This window comes from Perca fluviatilis, chromosome 11 (genome assembly GCF_010015445.1).
Source record: "Perca fluviatilis chromosome 11, GENO_Pfluv_1.0, whole genome shotgun sequence".
NCBI lineage: Eukaryota > Metazoa > Chordata > Actinopteri > Perciformes > Percidae > Perca > Perca fluviatilis.
The window spans coordinates 434524-456516 of record NC_053122.1 but is presented as its reverse complement, the minus strand read 5'-3'; the positions used below and the strand labels follow the sequence as shown (position 1 = coordinate 456516).

At 42.8% G+C, this 21993-nt stretch overlaps 1 protein-coding gene across 1 annotated transcript; it reads left to right on the top strand.

Annotated features, from left to right (window-relative positions):
- The first annotated feature begins 3435 nt into the window (after window positions 1–3435).
- Window positions 3436–21230, top strand: LOC120568382 (deleted in malignant brain tumors 1 protein-like). Its single transcript, XM_039815877.1, has 11 exons — window positions 3436–3728; window positions 4337–4417; window positions 7022–7333; window positions 9616–9933; window positions 12072–12389; window positions 14850–15058; window positions 16334–16491; window positions 18529–18768; window positions 20221–20378; window positions 20939–21011; window positions 21091–21230. Coding segments are annotated over exons 2-10 (1779 nt in total). The 5' UTR covers window positions 3436–3728; window positions 4337–4353; the 3' UTR covers window positions 20941–21011; window positions 21091–21230.
- Window positions 21231–21993: the final 763 nt, after the last annotated feature.

The window sequence follows — 21993 nt, the reverse complement described above, 5'->3', positions numbered from 1 at the left end:
AGCAAAATTTCGAAATGGCTTATTTGGTGCATATTTTTCCATGTAGCTCTTAGTCTCGGCCCTCCTTTGCTACCAGATGGGTCTGACCCAGGAGTTTGGCTGTGGGGCACAGGCATACATCCATGGGCACAGGGAGCACTGCCCCCTGATGGCTGAAACAGGTAATTGCATTGTTTAAAAAATGAGTGGAATAATAAAACGTCTGGCATGATCTGATATTTTATAAATATCTTAGCTGAGTAACACAAAACAACTAAATGATGGTAGGCAATACTTCTGATTTCATATATACTGCTTTAGTAAAAAAATATTTCCTGGCTGACGATGCGAGCAACAGGATGCAAGAAACGAAAATGAATGTTGCTAGTCTTGACATCTTACCGTGCCAAGGTTAAAATAAAGGTTTCCTAAATGCCACATTTGATGTCAGCTTACTAATTGATTGCGGGTTTTGTGTAGATTTGGACTTACGTTTATTCCACTTTGTTTAAATGGCGAAGTGGAGGAAGCCTAGTGATGAGTCCATAGCAACCAGTGTTGAATTTGTGATTTCCCAGTGTCCTTTGCTGAATGGTCTCAATGTTTTATTGTTTTATTTCATGTGAATACTAGTTTACTAGAGGAGTAACTTACTATTTGAAGTAATGCAGGAAGTGTGCATTTAGTTTCCATGCTTATTGTGTTTCCACAACGTTAGTGAGTAAATCTACTGAAATGGCCCCCACACCATAACAAAGGAGTGTGATGTGTCAGATGAAAATGCAGAGGTTTAGTCATGTATATCCTGGTTGTAAAAAACAATGGGATTTTATATATCTTTGCCTAACGCAAAACAGTACAGAAGGTATCGATAAAATGTCGGGGGAGGGTCATGCATTTTTTCCAAATCGTTTTGGAGGGTCATAGAAAAATTATTACTGGCGAGGGGAGGGTCATGTCTATTTTGACTCAAGGTCCCAAAACTCCTCCGGTGGCCCCTTAAATAAATAATGAACAGTCCCTTATTAGTTTATTTGTCAGTGACCATGCACAGTTCAAGCCCTGTACCAGAGTAGCTATACTCTTTAATGTTTGGAAAGTCCCTTGTGTTGCATTCATTGGACAAAGGAAGAACCAGCGCTGGAAGAAGTATTCAAATACTTTACTGCAGTAGAATTACTAAAACCACACTGTATAAATACTCTGTTACAGTAAAAGTGCTGCAGTGAAAATGTTACTTCAGTGAAATTTTCTGTGTGTGCATGTGTTTGTGTGTGTGTGTGTGTGTGTGTCTGTGTGCAGGAATCTTAATGTGTAAAGTAACTAGTAACTAAAGCTGTAACAGATGAATGTAGTAGAGTAAAAAGTACAACATTTCTCTCTGAAATGTAGCGGAGTAGAAGTAGAAAGTGGCATGAAAAGAAAACAGTAAAGTACAAGTACCTCAACATTTGGACTCAAGTACAGTATTGGAGTAAATGTACTTAGTTACTTTCCAGCGCTGGGAAGAACAAACAAACTGACCACAACAACCAAAGGTACACAGTGAGAAGAAATAAAACTCTTATACACTAATATAATACGTTGTGAATCATCATGACTCAGGAAAAAGCACGGAGGAAATGAAAGTGCAGATAAGATTACAAAGGAGGCTACGAAAAATAATGACATTGATTTCAATTCAATTGTATTTATGGTATCAAATCATAACAAGAGTTATCTCAATACACTTTACAGATAGACTAGGTTTAGACCACACTCTATAATTTGCAAAGACCCAACAATTCTAATAATTCCCCCAAGAGCAAGCATTTAGTGCGACAGTGGCGAGGAAAAACTCACTATTAGGCAGAAACCTTGGGTGGTGAGACAAACTTCCTTTTAGGCAGAAACCTGGGACAGACCCAGGCTCTTGGTAGGTGGTGTCTGACGGTGCCGGTTGGGGGTGTGATGAAGAGTGGCAATAATAGTCAAAACTAGAAAATTCTGGAAGAAATTTTGACAGTGTGCCTACTACTTGGTGCACATCCAAATAACACTAGAAAAGTAGATACATAGGTCACACTGTCACTGATAGAGAGAGAGAGAGAGAGAGAGAGAGAGAGAGAGAGAGAGAGAGAGAATACAAGTGTTTAACAATAGCAATTGGGAATGGATGGATGGGCTTACAAGACACCACAAATGCATACAGGTCAAGACCAGAGTACAACGCAGTACCAGTTACTGTTTCTTTTGAGTTTTGAGTCTGGTGGGTTTAGGATGCTTAAAGTACTGATTATTTACATGGAGTCTGGTGGGTTTAGCAACGCGAGCCTTAGCAATACAATATATATATAATACCCCAGTTTTGCTTAAATTTTAAATACAGTGTTGTTTTTAACTTCAGTGAAGTGTTAAGTATCTTAACCCTTCAGAGATAGACCTTTTTAAGACCTATTTAAGACCTTTCTGTTTACCAGAAACAGCTATTAAGTAGCTAAACCCACCAGACTCCAACTTGTTGAGATTTGTCCGTTTTCAGAGGCAGTTTCAAATTGTGAGATTTGCAGAGAAAAGAGGTGTCAATGGGATTTAGAGGTTCTATGTATGTCCTAGTTACCCTCTAAACTGTCATTATTCAACTATGACAAGGTAAAATCGGTTTTGCATTCTATCACCACTTTAATGTGTAAAGTAACTAGTAACTTCAGCTGTAACAGATGAATGTAGTGGAGTAACTAAAGTAACTAGTAACTAAAGCCGTAACAGATAAATGTAATGGAGTAAAAAGTACAATATTTCTCTCTAAAATGTAGCGGAGTAGAAGTAGAAAGTGGCATGAAAAGAAAAGACTCAAATAAAGTACAAGTACCTCAACATTTGGATTCAAGTAAATGTACTTAGTTATAACTTAGTAATAATGAAATTGATTTCAATTAAATTTTATTTATAGTATCAAATCATAACAATTGCTATTATCAGGACACTTTACAGATAGAGAAGGTCTAGACCACACTCTATAATTTCCCAACAATTCCAGTAATTCCCCCAAGAGTAAGCATTTTAGTGCGACAGTGGTGAGACAAACTTCCTTTTAGGAAGAAACCTCGGCTGGTGAGACAAACTTCCTTTTAGGCAGAAACCTCAGACAGACCCAGGCTCTTGGTAGGAGGTGTCTGACGGGACAGACCCAGGCTCCTGGTAGGCGGTGTCTGACGGGACAGACCCAGGCTCTTGGTAGGAGGTGTCTGACGGGACAGATCCAGGCTCTTGGTAGGAGGTGTCTGACGGGACAGACCCAGGCTCCTGGTAGGAGGTGTCTGACGGGACAGACCCAGGCTCTTGGTAGGCGGTGTCTGACGGGACAGACCCAGGCTCTTGGTAGGAGGTGTCTGAGGGTGCCGGTTGGGGGTGTGATGAACAGTGGTGATAATAGTCACAATTAACAGAATGGAACTATGACTAGAAATAGTAGTTGTAGTAGTTCATGGTGTAGCAGGGCACTGCAGGGCGTTACATTTGATTTGGCATTGTTAGTGTCAGCAATCAGAAGTTCAGAGCATCATTAAACAGAGATTGAAGAAAAGAGGGTGAAAGCAACGGGAGAAGGACAGAAAAGGACGATAGTTGGGAGAAGGACAGAAAAGGACGATAGTTGGACGAAATCCAAAGGAAAGTGGAAGAAACTAAATGTGCAGGAAGGAGAAAAGAGGCAATAATATCAAGACTTAGATTTTGGACACACTGGTTAAAGAGCACACTGTTTAAAGGTAAGCATGACAGCAAGATGTGACCACTGTGGCCAAGAAGAAACTATAGAGTGTGTTATACTCTATATGTATGTATATATATATATATATATATATATATATATATATAGTGTGTGTGTGTTTGTGTCAGTGAATGCATGGTGTGTGTGTATATGTGTGTGTGTGTTAGCAGCTAATCACCAGTTTGTGCTAGCTTGTTTAAAGCTACATACACATTTGATTAGCATGAAAACATATCCCAGAATTGCGCCGGAATTTTGACTTTGTTTTTAGGAAGCAAAAATTAATAAAAAGTCTTCCTTACCTCCTAACTTTTTTCTCTTCATGCCTGTCCCTAATACTCTATCGTATGTAATAAATCCTCCTTCATGAAGTCATGATGTTCAGTTTGTGTTGATTCACTTGTCAGATCAATAGTTTGTGCTGCTGTAAAACTTGTTAGCATGTTTTAGCATGTTAGAATATGTTAGCATTTGTTAGCATGTCAACATGAGCAGAATATGGGACCTCTAAGTTACTTGATTAGCCGTGATTAGTTTTATCTACTATATCTAATATTAATCAGTATAATTGACTTGCAATATATTGTTCATTTCTCTCTGCAACAGGTTTTTGGTGATTAAAAATGTTCCAAAGGATCATCGGTCTGCTGCTGCTTCTCATGGCTGCTTGTTCAGCTCAGAGCACAGGTGAGTTTACAAGGGAGTCCACAGGTGAGGCGGTGTAAAGCCTGCCGCAACGGTTGTGATTGGTGTAGAGCCCACCTCAACGGTTGTGATTGGTGTAAAGCCTGCCGCAACGGTTGTGATTGGTGTAGAGCCCACCTCAACGGTTGTGATTGGTGTAGAGCCCGCCTCAACGGTTGTGATTGGTGTAAAGCCCGCCTCAACGGTTGTGATTGGTGTAAAGCCCTCCTCAATGGTTGTTATTGGTGTAAAGCCCGCCTCAATGGTTGTTATTGGTGTAAAGCCCGCCTCAATGGTTGTGATTGGTGTAAAGACCGCTTCAACGGTTGTGATTGGTGCCTCGATTTGGAAAAATTGGAAATTGGCTGGATGGGCTCTTGTCCAGACGGACTTGCAGAGCAAATCTCAAATTTGCTGCAAGTTCGTCAGGGTTTTCCCAGGCTAGGTCCTTCAGGGCATTACATAAGTCACTAAAGAAATTCTAGGGGTCCTTCAGAGTGATAGGTTGTAGTATATCCTAAGGGGAGTACCAACGGTTCCAGAGGTTTCCACAAATCCCTTGAGATTCTTTCAAGAGCTCCTTCAAGGGGGATCCATGGGTCCCTTAAGATAAGATACGCCTTTATTGTCTTCTATAGGAGAAATTTGTCTTGGGCAGTCGATAGAACAAAAAAATGGTGACACATTGCACATAAACACACAACAAACTCATTAATTTGTCTCATACAAATGCAATCAACTACAGTTAACATTCAATTACCCATACACATACCCCCCTATCTCCCCCTGCACGCACAGAAGAACGAGAACCTACTGCACATCCTCCCCATCATATTGCACATATATACTTCCAAGATTGCACATTTCCCATCAAATCATGCTGTGATCAATAACTTACAGTATGTTTTAAATAATGTCATATGGGCGTCAATGCCCTACCAGATATTACACATCCTTCACTAACCATAATGGTGGGCACTACAAATATGACGCTCCTACGGCATCCTGACCCTTTCGGAGTTCTGTGTCGTGGTTGCTTTGCATCGCGGTGCATTTCCCTGCCATAATGCTAGGGGGGCGATAAGTCTGAGGTTTCTGCGAGGTGTCTGCCAGCCAGTTTATGTTATGTTAGCAAACTAACTTCATCACAACTGCCCACAAAGTACTGCTTGCTGGAGAAGTTCTAATTTCAAAACATTACTGACATATAGACCCTTTACAAATGGATAACCCCGTCATTGTAACCCAAATATGTCTGAATTTATTTACAAAGCTGATGTCAGTGAACTAGCATGTTGCTATCCCCACAGTAGGTTTTTAGATGTTATTGTTGACATTTCATGAGCCCTTAAGGAAGTATCAGGAAGTTTTCTATGATTTTTGCCTTGCCTTGCCTATAGCAACATGACATAATGACTTTGTGTAAACATACACGTTTTCCACGTTTCTTAAAGCCAGTTCCCAATTTTGAGCGTATCTGCTGTATCTCTATGCTGTAAACAATCACCAATCTTAACGGTGTTGTCGTTTTATGCGGGAGAAGAAAGGTTTGAGTTTAGGAAAGGAACGTGGAGATATCTGTATCACAGATTGATTATACAATTCAAAATAACTTCTGATGATTTCACAGATTGTTTAAAATAACATAAACAATGTATGAAATTTTGTTTCCTGTCTTGTTAAAGGGGCGCTATGCAGTTTTGGCCATTTCTTCACTGTTTTCTGGCTTTTTGCTGGCAGGTTTCTCTCTAGAGCCCCCCCTACAGGTTTCTCCATAGAGCCCCCCTACAGATATGTCTATAGAGCCAACCCTACAGGTTTCTCTGTAGAGCTCCCCCTACAGGTTTCTCTGTAGAGCTCCCCCTACAGGTTTCTCTGTAGAGCCCCCCTACAGGTTTCTCTATAGAGCTCCCCCTACAGGTTTCTTTATAGAGTGCCCCCTACAGGTTTGTCTATTGAGCCCCCCCTACAGGTTTGTCTATAGAGCTCCCCTACAGGTTTGTCTATTGAGCCCCCCCTACAAGTTTCTCTATAGAGCTCCCCTACAGGTTTGTCTATTGAGCCCCCCCTACAAGTTTCTCTATAGAGCTCCCCCTACAAGTTTCTCTATAGAGCCACCCCTACAGGTTTCTCTATAGAGCCCCCCCACCCAGCTCCTATGTTTACTTGTGTCTGACTCCTCTCTCGGTCAGTCTGCCGTTTCCTCTTCCTCTGTTCCTCTGACAATGCTTTCCTAGCTTTCTGCTTCTTTTTTGCCGGCTTGCCATGACGATAGTGTGCAAAACTCCATCGCTACCTTGTTCTTATAACTAGCCGGTTCCTGAATGGGTGTATGTGTGCAGTGCCGTGAAGCAATGCGTTACATTGCGAGACCTGATATCGCTATACGTCCTGATGCTTTCAAGGGTGTTTTTTCCGCTCACAGGCGCTAGGGGGGAGTGAGACGACCACCATTCAACTCAAAAAAAGTCCTATAAACATTCCAATGACTCCGAAGCTGTTCAGTTAAGGTAAATTAAACAAAAAAACTGCATAGTTCCCCTTTAACTGTATCCGTGGGGACAATCTGTTCACTGTTGCTCTGTTTTTAACTGTTTTAATGTGTAGCTCCTCGGCTGAGGTTGGTAAATGGTAACACATCATGCAACGGTAGATTGGAGATCCTCCATAACAACCAGTGGGGAACAGTGTGTGATGATTTCTGGGATATAAACGACGCCAAGGTGGTCTGCCGACAGCTGAGATGTGGCCCCGTCCATTCTGCAACTAGTTCTGCCTCCTTTGGACAAGGCACCGGACCGATCTGGATGGATGATGTTGCCTGTACAGGCAGCGAGTCTTTGTTATCAGAATGTCGACATCGAGGGTTTGGCACTAATAACTGTGGCCATGGTGAAGATGCTGGAGTCATCTGTTCTGGTTAGTGACATTTAGTTGTGTCCAGTGGTGTAGTCTAGGTTTTTGTAGTGAGTATACTGTCATGTTTTCTCTCCCAGCATTAGATTGCCCATCTATACTTAAATATATATAATATATAATTTCAAATGTGTGCAGTGTTGTTGTTCCTCTGCGACTCGCAACACAGACGGTGAATTTATGAACGTAAGAGAGAAAGCTTCGCTTCAGAGCTCGAACCTCCTATGGCGCCATTTTGATGCTACCAAACGATCACCCGACGTTAGCATCCCATTGACTGCCATTCATTTTGACATCACTTTGACAGTGAATAACTTTACCTCTGAAGTGTTTAAATTTATTCATGTGATAAAATGTGATTAATCGTGATTAACTATTTTAATTAAAAATATTAATCGTTTGACAGCCCTAATACACACATATATATATTTCTTGAAGCTGCACTTTCATATGGCTCTTTGTAGTTTTACTTATTTAAAGCTAATGTACTTGCACTTACTACTTGTTGTCTGAAGTTTGCACCTTCAGGGTTGAAAGAACTTACAGTGGGTACGGAAAGTATTCAGACCCTTTTACATTTTTCACTCTTTGTTTCATTGCAGCCATTTGCTAAAATCAAAAAAGTTAATTTTATTTCTCATTAATGTACACTCAGCAACCCATCTTGACAGAAAAAAACAGAAATGTAGACATTTTTGCAAAATTATTAAAAAAGAAAAACTGAAATATCACATGGTCATAAGTATTCAGCCCCTTGCTGTGACACTCATATTTAACTCACATGCTGTCCATTTCTTCTGATCCTCCTTGAGATGGTTCTACTCCTTCATTGGAGTCCTGCTGTGTTTAATTAAACTGATTGGACTTGATTAGGAAAGGCACACACCTGTCTATATAAGACCTTACAGCTCACAGTGCATGTCAGAGCAAATGAGAATCAAGAGGTCGAAGGAACTGCCCAAGGAGCTCAGAGACAGAATTGTGGCAAGGCACAGATCTGGCCAAGGTTACAAAAGAATTTCTGCAGCACTCAAGGTTCCTAAGAGCACAGTGGCCTCCATAATCCTTAAATGGAAGAAGTTTGGGACGACCAGAACTCTTCCTAGACCTGGCCGTCCAGCCAAACTGAGCAATCGTGGGAGAAGATCCTTGGTGAGAGAGGTAAAGAAGAACCCAAAAGATCACTGTGGCTGAGCTCCAGAGATGCAGTAGGGAGATGGGAGAAAGTTCCACAAAGTCAACTATCACTGCAGCCCTCCACCAGTCGGGGCTTTATGGCAGAGTGGCCCGACGGAAGCCTCTCCTCAGTGCAAGACATATGAAAGCCTGCATAGAGTTTGCCAAAAAACACATGAAGGACTCCCAGACTATGAGAAATAAGATTCTCTGGTCTGATGAGACCAAGATTGAACTTTTTGGCGTTCATTCTAAGCGGTATGTGTGGAGAAAACCAGGCACTGCTAATAGTTAAACATGGTGGTGGCAGCATCATGCTATGGGGGTGTTTTTCAGCTGCAGGGACAGGACGACTGGTTGCAATTGAAGGAAAGATGAATGCGGCCAAGTACAGAGATATCCTGGAAGAAAACCTCATCCTGCTCAGGACCTCAGACCGGGCCGAAGGTTCACCTTCCAACAACACAAGGACCCTAAGCACACACCTAATATAACAAAGGAGTGGCTTCGGAACAACTCTGTGACCATTCTTGACTGTCCCAGCCAGAGCCCTGACCTAAACCCAATTGAGCATCTCTGGAGAGACCTGAAAATGGCTGTCCACGAATGTTCACCATCCAACCTGACGGAACTGGAGAGGATCTGCAAGGAAGAACGGCAGAGGATCCCCAAATCCAGGTGTGAAAAACTTGTTGCATCATTCCCAAGAAGACTCATGGCTGTACTAGCTCAAAAGGGTGCTTCTACTCAATACTGAGCAAAGGGTCTGAATACTTATGACCGTGTGATATTTCAGTTTTTCTTTTTTAATAAATTTGCAAAAAATTCTACATTTCTGTTTTTTTCTGTCAAGATGGGGTGCTGAGTGTACATTAATGAGAAATAAAATGACCTTTTTTGATTTTGTCAAATGAATGCAATGAAACAAAGAGTGAAAAATTTAAAGGGATCTGAATACTTTCCGTACCCACTGTAATTGGAAGTCACTTTGGAAAAAGCATCAGTTAAATGACATGTAATGTAATGGAGTGAGACTGTGTTGGTTTTCACGTTATCTGTGGGGACAATCCGTTCACTGTCGCTCTGTTTTTAACTGTTTTAATGTGTAGCTCCGAAATCTCAACTGAGGTTGGTAAATGGTAACACACCATGCTCTGGTAGAGTGGAGATCCTCCATTACAACCAGTGGGGAACAGTGTGTGATGATGGTTGGGATGTAAACGACGCCAAGGTGGTCTGCCAACAGCTGAGATGTGGCCCCGTCCAGTCTGCAACTAGGTCTGCCTCCTTTGGACAAGGCACCGGACAGATCTGGATGGATAATGTTGCCTGTACAGGCAACGAGTCTTTTTTATCAGAATGTCGACATCCAGGGTTTGGCACTCATAACTGCAACCATGGTGAAGATGCTGGAGTCATCTGTTCTGGTTAGTGACATTTAGTTGTGTCCATTGGTGTAGTCTAAGTTTTTGTAGTGAGTATACTGTCATGTTTTCCCAGAGCGACAACCCCATGGGTTTTTGTACGTAAAGCACATGTCAAACTCGAGGCCCGAGGGCCAAATCCGGCCACTCAGGGTTTGATCTAGCCTGCATTTCAATTTAGGTTCACAATAAATTTAGGCCCACCTAGTTTTTGTCGCTTTTTCAGACAACTTTGACGCTTTTTTTCAACCATTTTTCCAACTTTTTGGGGGCTTTATGAGGCCCAAAATGTAAGTGAGAAGACTACAGTATATGAAACATGCAATAATACAGTCAACATATTTGACTTTTTCTCTTAAATAAAAGCATGTCAATAATCTCTACATGTCTGGCCCTTGATGTGATTCTCATTTTCCAGTGTGGCCCTCTGGGAAATTGAGTAAGACACCCCTGGCATAAAGCGTCAGCCTCATCTGGCTCATTTCCTGTAGTTCTGTAACATTAACATCTGCTGCAGAGTCATCTGAAGCAGCAGTACAGCTTCAGGGGCAGTCTTAGCAAAACACTGAGGGCTAGATTTATCAAGCCGTTTGCGCCTGTTTCCAGGCGCTAATTGGTCGCAAAGACGGACGTAACCGATGCGGGCTGTTTACAAACAGGGCGCACTTGGGTAAAATCGCAGATTGTCTGCAACATGAGCGAGAAGAGACAAGTTGCGCTTTCAATATGCGTTCGTGGGAGGGTCGTGGGGAAAGTGGGAGTTCCACCCAAAAGGGTGGGAGTATAAGCGCAAAGTGCACCTAATTATATATTCCGTGGTATTTACAAAGACTGTCAGTAAGAGCGCACCTCTATTCTGCGGGGGAAACTCTCCGCCTCTTTAAACCAGCCGCAATCGAGTTTCCTCGTAGACCTTTATGCCGCTGGTGAAATGGCAACAGTAATTTGAGCAAGACGAAGACATAGGCGAGGCTGAAAATATTTTTAACACAAGAATCACACTTTGTCAGTGAACACACCATCATTTAGCATTACAGATCAAGCAGCCATGCAATATTAGAGTTACTGGAAGAAATCAAAGATGAAATTGAATCTCCCACTCAGCGTTCACATCCCATTCCAGCAGTTGTTAAACTCCTCGCTACATTAAAAATATTGGCATCAGGATCATTTCAAACAGTCCTAGCATCAGCAGTGGGAATATCGCAGTCTGCACTCAGCCGTATCATAGCAACAGTACCGCTTTGCTACAGCGCAATCTACGGTCTAGTGGGCGGAGAAAGACGCTGATTGGCTGATGGGTGTCAGGGTTGATAAATACTACGCAAAATGTGGAAGCATAGCGTGCGCTATTACCGAACTCGCATAAACGGACACAGCGCAAACTGCGCTAGTGTTAGTAAATCAGGCCCTGAGAGAGTGTAGTGTAAATTAGCTTTGTTTCATATATCTAGCTACTTAAGTGATTCACATTTGTCAATTTCAAATGTGTGCAGTGTTGTTGTTCCTACGCGACTCACAACACAGACGGTGAATTTATGAACGTAAGAGAGAAAGTTCCAAGGGGGTTAGCTTCGCTTCAGAGCTCAAACCTCCTATTGCGCCATTTTGATGCTGCCAAACGATCACCTGACGTTAGCATCCCATTGACTGCCATTCATTTTGACATCACTTTTACAGCGAATAACTTTACATCTGAAGCGTTTAAAGAAAAATAATAGAATTTATTCATGTGATAAAACGTGATTAATCGCGATTAACAATAGAAATTAAAAATATTAATTGTCTGACAGCCCTAATACATACACACACACACACACACACACACACACACACACACACACACACACACACACATATATATATATATATATATATATATATATATATATTTCATGAAGCTGCACTTTCATATGGCTCTTTGTAGTTTTGATTATTTAAAGCTAATGTACTTGCACTTACTACTTGTTGTCTGGAGTTTGCACCTTCAGGGTTGAAAGAACTTAATTGGAAGTTGCTTTGGATAAAAGCATCAGTTAAATGACATGTAATGTAATGGAGTGAGACTGTGTTGGTTTTCACGTTATCTGTGGGGACAATCTGTTCACTGTCACTCTGTTTTTAACTGTTTTAATTTGTAGTTCCAAAATCTCAGCTGAGGTTGGTAGATGGTAACACACCATGCTCTGGTAGAGTGGAGATCCTCCATTACAACCAGTGGGGAACAGTGTGTGATGATGGTTGGGATGTAAACAACGCCGAGGTGGTCTGCCGACAGATGAGATGTGGCCCCGTTCAGTCTGCAACTAGGTCTGCCTCCTTTGGACAAGGCACCGGACAGATCTGGATGGATAATGTTGCCTGTAAAGGCAACGAGTCTTTTTTGTCAGAATGTCGACATCCAGGGTTTGGCACTCATAACTGCAACCATGGTGAAGATGCTGGAGTCATCTGTTCTGGTTAGTGACATTTAATTGTGTCCAGTGGTGTAGTCTAAGTTTTTGTAGTGAGTATACTGTCATTTTTTCCCTCCCAGCATTAGACTCACCCTTCCCAGAGCGACGTGTCCCAGAGCAACGCGTCCCAGAGCGACAACCCCATGGGTTTTTGTAACATTACCACGTAAAATGCGTGTCAAAGTCGAGGCCCGAGGGCCAAATCCTGCCACTCAGGTTTTGATCCAGCCCGCATTTCAATTTAGGTTCACAATAAATGTAGGCCCACCTAGTTTTTGTCGCTTTTTCAGACAACTTTGACGTTTTTTCTGCCTTTGTCTGCCTTTTTCCAACTTTTTCCAACTTTTTGGGGGCTTTATGAGGCCCAAAATGTAAGTGAGAAGACTACAGTATATGAGACATGCAATAATACAGTCAACAAATTTGACTTTTTCTCTTAAATAAAAGCATGTCAATAATCTCTCAATGTCTGGCCCTTGATTTGATTCTCATTTTTCAGTGTGGCCCTCTCGGAAACTGAGTTAGACACCCCTGGCATAAAGCATCCGCCTCATCTGGCTCATTTCCTGTAGTTTCTGTAAAATTAATAACTGCTGCAGTGTCATCCGAAGCAGCAGTACAGCTTCAGGGACAGTCTTAGCAAAACACTGAGAGAGTGGAGTTTAAATTAGCTTTCGTTTCATATATCTAGCTACTTTAGTGATTCACATTTGTTAATTTCAAATTTGTTGTTGTTCCGTTGCGACTCCCTACACAGACGGGGAATTTATGAACGTAAGTGTGAAAGTTCTCTCATCATCATTACGTAATGGTACCCATCCCTTTTTGTAAGTGGGTATACTGAAATTCTTGACCTTTCCCAGTGGGTATACTCCGTACACCTGCGTATCACGTAGACTACACCACTGGTTGTGTCAAATGTTTTCATTGAAGCGAAGTTAAGTAGAAAACAGTCCAGTTACACTAGCTTCATTTTACTCTAGACATTTTTTTGAGTGAAAGAGACGTTGAATTTAGCATATATCATCACAGGTAACAAGCTAACCATCACAAAGTGTTGTGCTAATGCTGGGAACAGGCACATTGTATCTTTATAGTTGTATCCATATGATGTGACAGACTTAGGTTAATATTTCAGCAGGTCCGAGGGCTAGAGGGATGTGTTAAGTAGACCCCATAAAGTTATCCTTCAACTGATTCTGATACTGTACTGTATGGATGGTGGCTACAGGACATGCTTTGAATTCAAAAGATTTAACAATACAGTGTTAGGGACAGATCAGATGGCCAGAGACTTGAGACTTGACTTGGAGTTGTGGCAAAAGACTTGAGACTTGACTTAGACTCGAGCTCAAAGACTTGAGACTTGACTTGGACTTGCAAAAAATGACTTGTGAACATCTCTGCCTCATACTCTGCTTCTGACTGGCTAGTAGTCCTTACTTAGGTACTGTCAGGGCTCACCCTCATACTCTGCTTCTGACTGGCTAGTAGTCCTTACTTAGGTACTGTCAGGGCTCACCCTCATACTCTGCTTCTGACTGGCTAGTAGTCCTTACCTAGGTACTGTCAGGGCACGCCCTCATACTCTGCTTCTGACTGGCTAGTAGTCCTTACTTAGGTACTGTCAGGGCTCACCCTCATACTCTGCTTCTGACTGGCTAGTAGTCCTTACTTAGGTACTGTCAGGGCTCACCCTCATACTCTGCTTCTGACTGGCTAGTAGTCCTTACCTAGGTACTGTCAGGGCACGCCCTCATACTCTGCTTCTGACTGGCTAGTAGTCCTTACTTAGGTACTGTCAGGGCTCACCCTCATACTCTGCTTCTGACTGGCTAGTAGTCCTTACCTAGGTACTGTCAGGGCACACCCTCATACTCTGCTTCTGACAGGCTAGTAGTCCTGACCTAGGTACTGTCAGGGCACGCCCTCATACTCTGCTTCTGACTGGCTAGTAGTCCTTACCTAGGTACTGTCAGGGCTCACCTGCATACTCTGCTTCTGACTGGCTAGTAGTCCTTACCTAGCTACTGAGCACGTGCGACTCCCAACAAAGATTGAACAGAAGTGCAATGCCTCTCTCTGTAGCTAAAACAGAGAGCTCACATGGTGAATAGAGGAGCTGCAGCAATGTGCAGTACAACAAATATATGGTGCTTTCTGAAAATTAAACCACATAATCCTATTCTGGTACAACCTCTAAATACAATTATGAACCTGAAAATGAGCATAATATGAGCACCTTAAACTGACAAACATCATCCGTGTAATTCATGACTCAATTTAAATGGGATCAAGATATTATTTATCTCTCCCCGTTCATTACCAGATGTATTATTACTGAAATAAAGTCCCATGGTGATCCACTGGAAGGGGAGGGACTTTGCCTCTTTAAACTATCAAATACCCAAAATTCATTGTTCCTGCTGTATTGTGCCTAATGTGTTTCATCTTGTGTTACAGATGAACTTAGACGGTTTCCCGAGCCGGAGTTGGCGTGTGGCCAGGATCACCTGCGTCTGACAGTCCAGAAGAGGCTGTTGGAGGAAAGAGGGCTGAACGCCTCCTCCGCTCACATGATCGACCCGCGCTGCCACCAGCAGGTTGACCAGCAGGAGGAGATGTGGTACCTGGTGCAGCGAAGGCAGGGTATCTGTGGAAACGTGGTAGAGGTGAGTTTGGTTAGATGTCTCAGAATGTCCCCCAGAGTTCATATCTGAATATTTCAGCCTGGTCTCACAAAAATCCCTGAAATTATCACAAACTGTTAACAGCGCATTACTTGGTGGTGGCACAGAATGTGTAAAAAATTCCGTGTGGACACCACTGAAAACAATGCCAATGTAAAGTCAATGAGAAGTTGACATAGCATTATGAGTGACTACGGTATCGAGTAGTATGGAAGCCCAAAAATCAGCGTAAGGAGGTTGGTTGGGAGTGGAAAGGTCAAACAATACAGGACTTTCAGCAAGGAGACCGCCCCCAACCGTCCCGTTCTTCTTTTCCTAAACCTATACTGTTGTTGTACCGCAGCGCAAAGCCCGACACAAGTGTCTTTGCTAGTTTTAGACCAACGCAGTTGTCAATTTCCCGTCCAGCGCCCACATTGTTTAAATATCAAATGCACCTGCACCTTACAGGGGGGTGTGTTCAGGTGCATTCTGGGCATGCTGGTCTTACAGGGAGGTGTGTTCAGGTGCATTCTGGGCGTACTGGTCTTACAGGGAGGTGTGTTCAGGTTCATTCTGGGCGTGCTGGTCTTACAGGGAGGTGTGTTCAGGTGCATTCTGGGCGTGCTGGTCTTACAGGGAGGTGTGTTCAGGTGCATTCTGGGCATGCTGGTCTTACAGAGAGGTGTGTTCAGGTGCATTCTGGGCATATTGCTATCTTGAGGCAGCGGAAAGTGATCGCACCACTGACCAACATAAACCTGATCTAAAGTCAATAACGCAGCATTTCATTGTTATTTTAACAGAGCATTAGTAAAATGCTCCTAGGCTCGTGCACAGCGCGCACACACTATGCTTGTTACACACACAGGGATGCACAGCAGCACACACACATGCTGAAGATTAGAAATAAATATATTACAGTGCAATTCCTCCATCATAACAGCAATGCTCCAAGGTCCAAACGCGCCTGACTTTTAAAGGGAATCGGAGATGATCTCTGATTGGTTGATTGCATGTTACGCCCAAAACACACCTCTGATTAATGAAGACACTAAGTCCAACCCTTTTGAACCATGCGCCCGGCGCACGGACCCTTTTTTCCACCGTCAAACTAGCAAAAGTGGATTCGTACACGCCCTAAACACAACAGCGCCAGGCGCTTCACGCGTGCATCGTTTTAATAGGGCCCTTTATCTTGTTGTCAGAACAAATCAGATTAAGTAGTTTTTCACTGATTTCATCATGTTGACTTTAATCTGTTTTTATTTGTTGCAGACAAATGGCTCCCACATTACGTACTCCAACATTTTGTTTGTGTACCTGTCTGATTGGTCCAACGATTCGCTCTCCATCCCGATGAGCTTCCCGTTCTCCTGCGTCTTCCCGCTCGATGATGTCACCAGCCTCGGCGCCGCCATTCGATACCAGCTGCCGTGAGTCATATGGTCAATTAGAACTTTTGTTTTTCTCCTTAAAAAGCTTTGAAACTGCAGATAATCCTTTAAAATGTCTTCATATACCGTAATCCATTAAATCGTAACTCTCGCCAAAATGCAACCTAGGGTGTTTTTGTGAATGTACCCGAGTCAAACTTTTGTTTAAAAGCATAATTAGGATGGAAGCGCCACTTTTAAGATAGACCCTATTAGTGTTTTGGGTCATATTGCCTTTTGAATGGGAGTGCTAGGGGCACTACTATGATAGCATCACAATCACTATTTTTAAAACACTGAGAAGCTTCAACACAACATGAGACTTTGGTCCAAGTATCACCAGGAGCTCTACACATGAACTCAGCATTGAGAACATTGTTTGTGTTCACAGAGTTTACTAAAAATAAATGTTTTAACAACTCACTGTAGCAGTTGTTTTTTACGCTCGCCCCATTTTGTCAGTCAAAAAGAGTTGATCTCTGAATGCGAATGAACGGACTCCATAGGAGGAAATGTCATTCTTACATGAGGCTCCTTTTTCAACTAAAAGGTCAATATTGTTCCATCTTAACTCTCTTCTCTGTTACGGTCCATCTTAACTCTCTTCTCTGTTACGGTTCCCCCCCCCCCCCCCCCCCCCCCCCCCCCCCCCCCCCCCCCTCCCCTCTCCCCCCCCCCCCTTTTCCCCACCCCCTTTTATCATCTTAACTCTCCTCTCTGTTACGGTCCATCTTAAGTCTCCTCTCTGTTACGTTGCATCTTAACTCTCCTCTCTGTTATGTTCCATCTTAACTCTCTACTGTTATTACGTTGCATTTAATCTTTTTATTTTTTTTTTTTTTTTTTTTTTTTTTTTTTTTTTTTTTTTGGTGTTTTTTTTTGTGTGTTTTTTGTGGGGAGTTTTTTGCGCAAGATGGACCACAAGCCTAAACAACAACTGCTACAGTGAGTTGTTAAAACCTTTCTTTTTAGTAAACCATGAACACAAACAATGTTGTCAATGCTGATTTCATGTGTAGAGCCCCTGGCGATACTTGGAGTAAAGTCTTGTGTTGTGTTGAGCCTTCTTAGTGTTAAAAATAGTGATTTCTGATGCTATCATAGTAGTTCCCCTAGCACTCCCATTCAAAAGGCCATTTGACCCAAAAACAACCATACGGTCAATCTTAAAAGCAGGGTTGGGTATCGTTTGGGTTTCTTCCGATACCGGTGCTAAAACGATACTTTTAAAATGGTGCTGGTACATGAACCGATACTTTTTAAGAAAGTTAAAAAAAGAAGGGTACTAAACAACAGTCGGCAACATTAAAGAATGGCTTGTTTATTGCTAAGGCCATATGGTCAAAACATTTAATGATTTAATAATAATGTAATAACTACAACTTATAACACTAACTTTTTTCATCAGTGAATTGCTGTTAAACCACAAAAACAAGCACCAGATGCACCACAAGTCTACTTGTTTCAAGTGAACGCACCGTCTGTGTTGTTGTTCACACAATGGCAGCTACAGACTGTTAGGTCCCGGTGTTGGAATCCTCTACAGTGAAATACAGTCACACTTTACACTGTTTAACTGTCAGCATTTTAACCGTGTTTAATCCAGCTGCTAGCTAATGGTAAGCTAACCTTCCCTCCTTTGAGTGTAGTGTAAAGTCAGACACAAAAATATTCGTTGTTATTCGGTCTCGTTACTATCGTTTACGTCGGCACCGGTGCCCTATTGGCGCCGAGTTTTGGTACCCAACCCTACTTAAAAGTGGTGTTTCCGTCCTAAATATGCTTTTAAACGAAAGTTTTGACTCAGGTATATTCACCATATTCAGGTTGCATTTTGACGAGAGTTACGCTTTATGGAAACCCTTAAAATCCAATTAGAATACCTTAATTTTGTCATTATCAATGGGTAAAGTATTGGTAATTTAAGATGATATGAAGGGATTCAGTTTCATAGTCTATGTTGTGAGAGTCGAGTGTTGTTACTTCAGTTCACCTGTGTGTCTTCTCTTAACGTGTCTCGTCTCTCTGCCATCGTAGAGTCGGCTTGGTGCGTTCAGGTGACCCCACCAGGGCGCGGATGACTCTGTACGAGATGCCGGACTACAGCGAGCCGTTCCCCGCTGGCCCGGTCAGCCTGCCGCTGGGCGCCGTCCTGCACGTCGGCGTCTCTGTGGAAAACTACGACAACAACCGCTTCGTGCTCCTTCTGGAGCACTGCTACGTCACAAACTCGTCCAGCGCCGACGATCCTGCCATATACGACCTGATCCAGAACAGGTGACCAGATTCATTACAACTCAGCTCACTCTGACTTTAATGTGTTCTTGGTTTTTTATCTGATTTATTTCCTTCTTTGACTGAAAGTTTATTTAAGTCATTGAATCACTGAAAATCCTTGTCTCCTCTTTGCGTTTGGGTCCTAACCTGCAGCTCTAAACAAGAGAAGGTAACAGTGGCAGTTTTAAACACGTGGTTAATTTTGTGAAACGGTCCCGGTTTGGTTAGGTTTAGACACCAAAACTAGAGTTAAGTTGATAAAATTATGGAGTTTTGGGTTCAAATCAGATGTGACTTCACTTCCTGAAGGTGACCACGTGACACAGAACGTGACGTAGCTCCGTTTGCTCCCTAAAGTAAAAAAAACTCTGTTTCCTTTCCTTTTCAAACAGGACATGAGCCCCGGTATCCTGGGTCAAAGTTCGTTGTTTGTTTGACAACCCCCAACCTGCCTCTTTACCAGGACATTTGGCGCTCTTCTACTTCCTCACCTTACTTCCAGTGTTGGGAGTAACAGCGTTTAAGTATAACGGCGTTACTAACAGCGTTATTTTTTCAGTAACGGAGTAATCTAATTAATAACTTTTCCCATCGTTGCAATGCCGTTATCGTTACTGAGAATGTAAAATGGCGCGTTACTACAATTTGGTTGAATGAAGCGCGAGGTGTCAGGCTTTGGCTGCACACCAGCTGCCTGGAGAGAGCAGGGGGGGGATGATGACACCGTTGCAAATGCGATGCTGATTGGCTGGGTGGGCGGATGCCATGCTCACTGGTCTCACTGCATGCTCTGACTACCACTAAACACAAGACAGCGACAATGGGAACAAGCAGGGAAATTCAAAGGTAGCGTTCTTGAACTGGAAGTACCGGCACTACTTCTCGCTCAATGAAATTAAAGGCTAGAATGTTTATGTAACATGCACGCTATGCCCAGGAAAAAAGACTTTATCCACGTCTGCTTCAAGCAACTCCAATCTTATGAAGCCCCTCACATCAACACATGCTAACACGACACTTGTTGCTGCTGCTAACCCCAAGCCCAAGCCCAAATGCAGCTCCAGCTAAGGAGACGGAGCCACTTTGTTAAAAGAGTTGGATAGTGTTCCTTTTATTGTACATTAGGCCTAATATACGATTTCAGAGATTTGCACTACTTAATAGCCAGATTTTCCTTTGTTTCTTTTTACCCAAGTTTGCATTTGTTTGTCTTAATTGTGCACTTGAATTTTATTTCCAATATTTATTTTTTATGTTTTTATTTCTATGCATATCAAATGGCAGGCTGCAATCTATTGACTTCAAATAAATACCAAAGTGTTCTAAAATACTGTATATAGTGTTTTTAATCTTCAATCAGTTAATATAAACATCTTTGATGTTAGGGTTAGGGTTAGATTGCACACGTGTGAACAGAACATGAGCTGCTTTGTGATTGGCTCTCCCCACCAGGTGTCCAGTTGACCCTCGCCATGTGAAGGTGGCGGAAAGCGGTGTGTCGCAGCGAGCTCGCTTCTCGGCGCTGCTCTTCCTCTACCACGAGACGTTTGAGGACGTTTATCTGCACTGCCGGATCAGCCTGTGTGACCGGGACAGCGCCCTGCAGCCCTGTGAGTGCTCAACACACCTGGCCTGAAGAAGGCCTACACACACACACAGAGACACACACACACACACACACACACACACACACACACACACACACAGACACACACAGACACACACATATACACACACACACACACACACAGAAACACAAACACACACGCACACACACAGACACACACACACACAGACACAAACACACGCACACACACACACACAGACACACACACACACACACACACACACACAAACACACACACACGCACACACACACACACACACACACACACAAACACACACAAACACATACACACGCACACACACACACACACACACACACAGACACACACATACATGCACACAGTTCTTTTATCAATATTTTTTCTTAAAATGCTATAAAATTAACTAAAACAAAAATTCAATGAACGTAGTAAACTGATTATGTATTTAACTTATTTAACTTGTATTTGTCGCTTTTTGTGGTGTTTAAGTCATCTTGTGTCTCTATTTCTTGTGTTTCTGTGTACCTTTGTGTATCAATAAAGTTTTGATTTATTCCCTTTAGAACTGTTCCAGGCGACGCGCTCGGTCCACCACCGCAGCCAATCAGCTTCCAGTCACTGTTGGACCAATCAGCTGTGAGTATTTCCTTTAATCTCAGTTTAGTGTTCCAGTCACACTTCACCCATCATGTTCTGATCCGAGTTTCCTGTTCAGGGTCATAACAAGAGTGCTGAGGCTGCAGAGGAATCAACTTCCTGTTGCTGAGAACAGTTTGGGTATTTTCTAAAACAGCTTTCTTGATCGTCACACTGTCAGAATGATTGTTTTCCTTAAATAAAAAAAGCAGATTAAACTGAACATCTGACTTTGTTTTGTGATGAAATAAAAAATAAAAATGAAAGATGATGAACCTTTGATGAGTTTATACGATTTTTTATTAAACTTTGAAGTTACCATCGAGGGCATTAGTAGGTTAAATTGTCACTGGGATGCAGAGCAAGAGTTCAGTAGGGTGACAGCCGCAAGAAAGACGCTTCCTCTGAACCTGCTGGTACGGGTGTGGAGAGACCTGAGACGCCTCCCGGACGAGAGTGGGACGAACAGGCTGTGGTTGGGTGAGAACAGGCTGTGGTTGGGGTGAACAGGCTGTGTTTGGGTTGAGAACAGGCTGTGTTTGGGTTGAGAACAGGCTGTGGTTGGGTGAGAACAGGCTGTGGTTGGGTGAGAACAGGCTGTGGTTGGGTGAGAACAGGCTGTGGTTGGGTGAGAACAGGCTGTGGTTGGGTGAGAACAGGCTGTGGTTGGGGTGAACAGGCTGTGTTTGGGTTGAGAACAGGCTGTGTTTGGGTTGAGAACAGGCTGTGGTTGGGTGAGAACAGGCTGTGGTTGGGGTGAACAGGCTGTGTTTGGGTTGAGAACAGGCTGTGTTTGGGTTGAGAACAGGCTGTGGTTGGGTGAGAACAGGCTGTGGTTGGGGTGAGAACAGGCTGTGGTTGGGTGAGAACAGGCTGTGTTTGGGTTGAGAACAGGCTGTGTTTGGGGTGAGAACAGTCTGTGGTTGGGTTGAGAACAGTCTGTGGTTGGGGTGAGAACAGTCTGTGGTTGGGTTGAGAACAG

Excerpts from the sequence above, each read along its gene's own strand:
- LOC120568382 (XM_039815877.1), top strand. The coding sequence starts at position 4,354 with ATGTTCCAAAGGATCATCGGTCTGCTGCTGCTTCTCATGGCTGCTTGT. Across the intron at positions 4,418-7,021 it reads TTGTTCAGCTCAGAGCACAG|CTCCTCGGCTGAGGTTGGTA; the intron begins GTGAGTTTACAA and ends TTTAATGTGTAG. Across the intron at positions 18,769-20,220 it reads TACGACCTGATCCAGAACAG|GTGTCCAGTTGACCCTCGCC; the intron begins GTGACCAGATTC and ends TCTCCCCACCAG.